Genomic DNA, 5,717 nt, shown 5'->3' with positions numbered 1-5,717 from the left:
GTAGTAGTGAACTCTGCAATGTGTACTCCTAATTTTGGGCTCATATGAAGAATATCAACCAGTCCGTTCTTCGTTGGGAATTGGGATATCAAGCACTAATCAAAACCACATTGCACTATTAAACCTTCTCAGTGATCGAACTGATGCCAACTGAAATAAGTAAAGTTTGATGCAATCAGATCAATATGGCGTAGCTGAAAAATAAAATTATGACGCAGACAATTATATAGAAAAATGGCAATTGTACCACACGTTCACAATAGAAGCACCAGTGTTCAAAAAATTTGTCAGTTTACACAGTTCATCAGTTTCATGCTTTATCTAATCTTGTATTAAAGGCATCTAATCCTTTTATCAAAACTGAACTCTACACCGGAGTTGCATATCAGCAGATGCCTAGCTATCTACAGGGATCATCAGCTCTCCGTTTGTCCAGTATCTCACTGATTGATACACTATCCGCTACTGTTCTTCCTTCTCCATAACGGCGGCCTCGTAGATCTTGGCCAAGTTTGGGACTTTGACAAGAAACGGCCTGATGAACTTGGCCACGAAATCCTCCTCCGTGATGGCCGCAATGTTGTTGAAGTCCCTGCCGCGCCACAGCCGCCGCGCCAGCAGCACCCTCATCACCTGGAACCGCGGCACGAGCCGCCCCTCCAGGTCGTACCTCAGCAGCGCCGGGAAGCTGGCGACGCGCTCCGCGTCCATCCCGACCTCCGTGGTCAGGAACTCCCAGTTCCTCCGGATCCGCTCCGCGGAGACCGTCAGCAGCGTCGGCATCTTCGCAGCCGCCGTCTTCACCTGCGCCTCCGTCCACCCGAGCTCGTCCCTGAAGAACGCGGCCTTCCAGGCGAGCCGCTCCGGAGTGGCGCTGAACGCCGCGATGATCGCGTCCTTGAACGCCCGCGTCTTGCGCGGCACGCCGAACTCGTCGGCGCGGGCCAGGATGGTGTCGACCTCGTCCGGGCTCGCGACAAGCAGCTTGGAGCAGTAGGAGATGGCGAACCAGCCGACGTCGCCATCCGTGAGGGTGCCTTCCTCTTGGAGCAGCGCGATGGTGGACTTGACCGTCCGGAGGTCGGCGGTGAGGAGGCCCGGGTTGCCCTTGAGCGCGGCGACGAGCTTGTCGACGCGACCACGCAGATACGGGACCCAGAACTGGACACTGGAGACGAGCGCGCGTGAGCGGAACGCGGCCGCGCCGCAGCGCATGACGATCAGGCCCATCTGGAACGTGGTGAACCCGAGCGCGCGGAGCTCGTCCGCGCGCGGCGCGAGCATCCTTGGCACGCTGCAGGTGAGTATCGTCGGGTCGCGGGCCACTGCGACGGCAATGAGCGGCGGGGAGAGCTCGAGCGCGTCGGCGAGGAAGGCGAGCACGGCGTCGGGCTTCGAGGGAGACCTGATGGCGGAGAGCTCCGGCGCCACGCGCGCGGCCACGTTGGGGTAGAGGTTGCACCTGTTCACGAGGTAGTCTTCGACGGAGAAGGACGAGGGGGCGGTGGCGTCGGCGGACGCGGCGGTGGAAGCAGAGGTGGGGGCGTTGCTGGTGCAGGGGAGGGGGCGGAAACGGGATGGAGACGGCGAGGGGGAGTATGGCAGCGCCGGCGAGGGGAGGACTGGACGCCCCGGGAGGAGGAGCATTGCGGCGACGCCGGCGTGACGCTACCGCGTCGAGATGAGCTCCGGGAATCGGATAGGTGGTGCCTGTGGCTGACAGGTGCGGCGCGGAGATTAGAGGCTTTTACCCGGTGCCGGTCACAGGCTGGTCTAAACTTTTTTATTTTGTCCTCTGATCAATCTCGCGTCAAACAGGTGGATGAAATAACCATGTTGCCCCCCAATTCAGTTGGATTTCTAATTTTTTCAATTTCCTCCTATGCCATTCTCTCGTCCTACTATGCTAGCCTCTTGTGCTCTAGCCGCTTGGCGTCGCTGAGCTCCACCTCGCCGAGGACCGCAACGATGACGGGAGGATGCCGACGGTGAGCACGACTGCCCCAACCATGTCCACCACGCACCCTCCACACCAACAGGAGCGGTGGGCGCTGCTGAGGGACTAACATTAGGGATGAAACCGGTACGGATATTTTCGGACCATATTCGAAACCGAATCCGTTTAGAGGGGTTGAGATCTGTCCGTATTCAAGTCCGGATAAACAACATCCGATACCGTATTCATATCTGAATACTCAAATCGCATATTTATGATGTCGATATCCAATCGTATCCTATCCGACATAGTTGACACTATCCGTATTCGAATCTGAATCCGGACAGAAATATGAAAACAAATGTAATATCGGTGATATCCGTCCGTATCCGATCCGTTTTCATCCCTAACTAAGATAACGATCTGTGTAGGTGACCGTGTTCTCTACAGGCGACCAGCCAGTTGAGTCGAGCGATGCGTGGCGACCGAGGCGTCGACGGGCGAGCTCACCACGGAGGCGCGTGTGGCCGCGGACGCCAACTATAAGTCACGACTGAAAGTATTATTGGCTGATTTGTTGAGCTAAGCGAATATGACGAACGCCCAGACGGAGCACGAGACGGACAAGACCGCGCTGCGCCAACTCCTTGCAGTTCGCCACGCGTCCTTCCTCGCATGTGCTATGAAGTCAAATTAAGCTGGTGACCCATTGGTTTTGTCCCAAGCAGGACGCATCAGCGAGGCTGGGCGCGGACAAGGAGGTAGAGCGGGAAGACGCAACGCAGGCTGTGGATGCAGAGGTGCGCAGCGACCCCGACGCGCACTAGTGCAGGAGTGGGTTTAAGTCCCAATTGAAAAATCCCCTCTAATCCTAATTTCCCAACCGAGACTAAAGGTCCGGTTTTAATCCCAATCCCCCTCAACCGGGATTGATTTGAGACTTATAGTCAATACCAACCGAGAGTAAAGGCGACTTCAGCCTAGGCCTCAGGCGTTGCCACGTATTAGCCCTCCAGTCTCGGCTGGTATGAATCTCTTTTTTTTTTCTTTTCTTTTCTTTTATAGTTTCTTTATATTGAATATTGTACGCATATATTAAGAGTAAAACTAATTAAGTAAGATGCTGTATATTACAATGATTATCCATCCCACAATCAAATTTTATACAAACCATAATAAATTTAAATCAAGTCATTACACACTACATGTCCAAGTACTCCCCAAAGTTCATGCAAACATAGTATGTCACCACTACTGCCTAATGAAGTTGACTTTCTCATATTTTTAATTTGGTGAAGTGTAGGTCACCGATATGGTATCCAAAAATATCATTAATGAAGACCAACGCATTAACTAGTGCACTCTCCTTCACAACTACGAGCATAGGGTCTACTAACGACGTTTAACAGTGCTCGAGAAGTCGGTGGGTATCCCCTTTTAGTCACAAGCAACTTTGCCTGAAATCCTTCCATAATGAGTGTTGGCCATTCATGAGCATATTTCCAATCATAACCCAATTGATACATTGTCTGGTTTAGAATGGCTTCAAAACTGCACCCTTTGTAGGTTAAGTCATAGTCCTCAATCTCTGAGTATTGGCAGAAAAAAGGCTATGAGAACCGAGCTTTACAACATATAACAACAAATTCAGATATTGTGGCAGAGCCGCCTGGAATAACATTTTCGGAGACGCTTGTCTTTCACTAGACACTAAGCACCCCAAAAGTGAAATATATCGGACAGTTCCATCGAGCACACCCTAAGGGAGAACTCGAAACAATCCATGTTTTACATCCAAAATCCAATAATGAGTACGACCTTACAATACTTAGTCTATTTCGTACAACAGAGTCTTGAAAATTATTTATTACAATATCAGAGTTCAGAGTGCGATAATTAAACAGCGGAAATGTAATAATCATCTAGCAGAAACGATACACGGATCCATCTGTACCCACTAGAAGAATCTTCTACACAAGGGTTAACTCATCAAGCTGCACCTGCAACAGGGTAAAATAAACTCTAAGTACACAATGTACTCGCAAGACTTACCCGACTAGTGAGAATAATTTCCCAACTCGCAAGAAACATGATAGGCAATAGGGTCTGCCGTTTTCTTTTGTTTGCAAAAAAGCATTACTAAAAGTATGTCCTTAGGGTCAAGTTTTATTAGCAGTCATGATTACTTAATTAGCTAACCATTCTAGGTAAGCACATGTTCTACTTTCTAGAAATAGTTGAGCAATCAGAACCATTTTACCATATTTCAACTTTCAATTTTTACTATGGTACTAGACTATAGCCAAGTCATACCGTCTCATAGAAATAGTGATTCACAAACCAATGTATCCCAGCTAGGTACCCTAAAACACACTCCTCGCTTGTACCCCAGGCACAAACAAGACTAACCCACTTCACTCCTGTCGAGGGGTCCAGGTCCCCGTCTAAACTTAGACTCCAAGCCCCACACTTGAGACCTGGTCTTAGTATGGTGTTTAGACCTTCACCTTTCCCCACCTCCAATCAGTCGGTCCAAAAGGAGCCGGAACCCACGACAAGAGCACAATGAGCCTTCCGCTCCCATAAGCAAGTATGTGCTTAGGATAATAAGTCTATGACATGACTACCATCTACAACAACGGACGGTCCTTAATCGACACGGACAGGGAAAACAGTGTAACCAAGCTAAGCCCCATGGCCGCGGGACACAACTTGTTACACCCATCAATAACCCATGCCATATCCCTGCCCGGTCTCTATTTTTTCTTCATCTTTTTTATTATGAAAGTAATAATAATCACCTATTGTGAGTAACGGCAGGTTACTCACGCTACCGACAACCTAAACATAGCAGCTATTCGAACCTACACTAGTAGGACTCTTAGGATGGATATATATATATATATGCATGTGGTTTCTATAGAATTCCTATAATGTAAATGCACATCACATATATTTACGGTGATTATCAAAAATAGGGGTTATGCACTGGGGCTTGCCTTGAGTAGGCGCGGTGTCAGCTGAGTCAGTCAGTGGTGGCTCTGGGACCTCCTCCTGCACGAGAATCTCCTCCTCGTACTCCTCGACGATCTCCTCGAACTTGGGCTCGCCGGTGGTCACGATCTTCGCCAACTCATTCTCTATATGTATGCGATGATGATGATGCAACAATTCAGTATTTAGGCAACAACAACTCTTAAAATAAGAATACACATGTTAAGCTACTAAGCTAATACTAACGACTAAGATACTAAGCTAACTATCATCTTCATCAAGCAAGATATTGAGTTCAACTAACAAGCACCTAGTTTCACAATTCAATGGTATGCCTTTATTTCTATTAAAGATTTAATGTATATTTAAACATAGAACATTTAACTATCCTAATGTTTAGTCCAATCTAAGGCTACATAAATTACAGTGAGCACATAATGATATAATAAAGCTACTGTAAAAATTTTAGGATTAAAGCTATCATCAATTTACCACAAAAATTCCTACAATAATTACCTTAATAAAATTAAGCACATTCAAATGATTTAATAGCCTTTAGTATCAACATAGATATGTATGAACTAACTACACTATCAGGTAGACAATGATTTTAGGAACCTAAGACAATTAGTTTTATAATTTTTGGACACCTATACAAATTTATATTAATTATACAAATCTAGTTCAGAAATTAAAATAGAAAGCTATTACTTATTTCTAAGAAAAAGAAAAACTGAAATCGACCTCACAGCCCACAAACACGCGGACCGCGCGTGTCGGCTAGCCC

At 47.6% G+C, this 5,717-nt stretch overlaps 1 protein-coding gene across 1 annotated transcript; it reads right to left on the bottom strand.

The window, feature by feature from the left end:
- Positions 1-225: 225 nt before the first annotated feature.
- Positions 226-1,773, bottom strand: LOC136474859 (transcription termination factor MTERF8, chloroplastic-like). The gene has a single exon (XM_066472429.1). It carries the CDS (start codon positions 1,645-1,647, stop codon positions 463-465), a length of 1,185 nt encoding a protein of 394 aa, XP_066328526.1. The 5' UTR covers positions 1,648-1,773; the 3' UTR covers positions 226-462.
- Between the last annotated feature and the right edge of the window lie 3,944 nt (positions 1,774-5,717).

Source organism: Miscanthus floridulus, chromosome 8 (assembly GCF_019320115.1).
Source record: "Miscanthus floridulus cultivar M001 chromosome 8, ASM1932011v1, whole genome shotgun sequence".
NCBI lineage: Eukaryota > Viridiplantae > Streptophyta > Magnoliopsida > Poales > Poaceae > Miscanthus > Miscanthus floridulus.
Note: the sequence above shows the minus strand (reverse complement) of the source record. Positions and strands in the feature narration are given on the sequence as shown.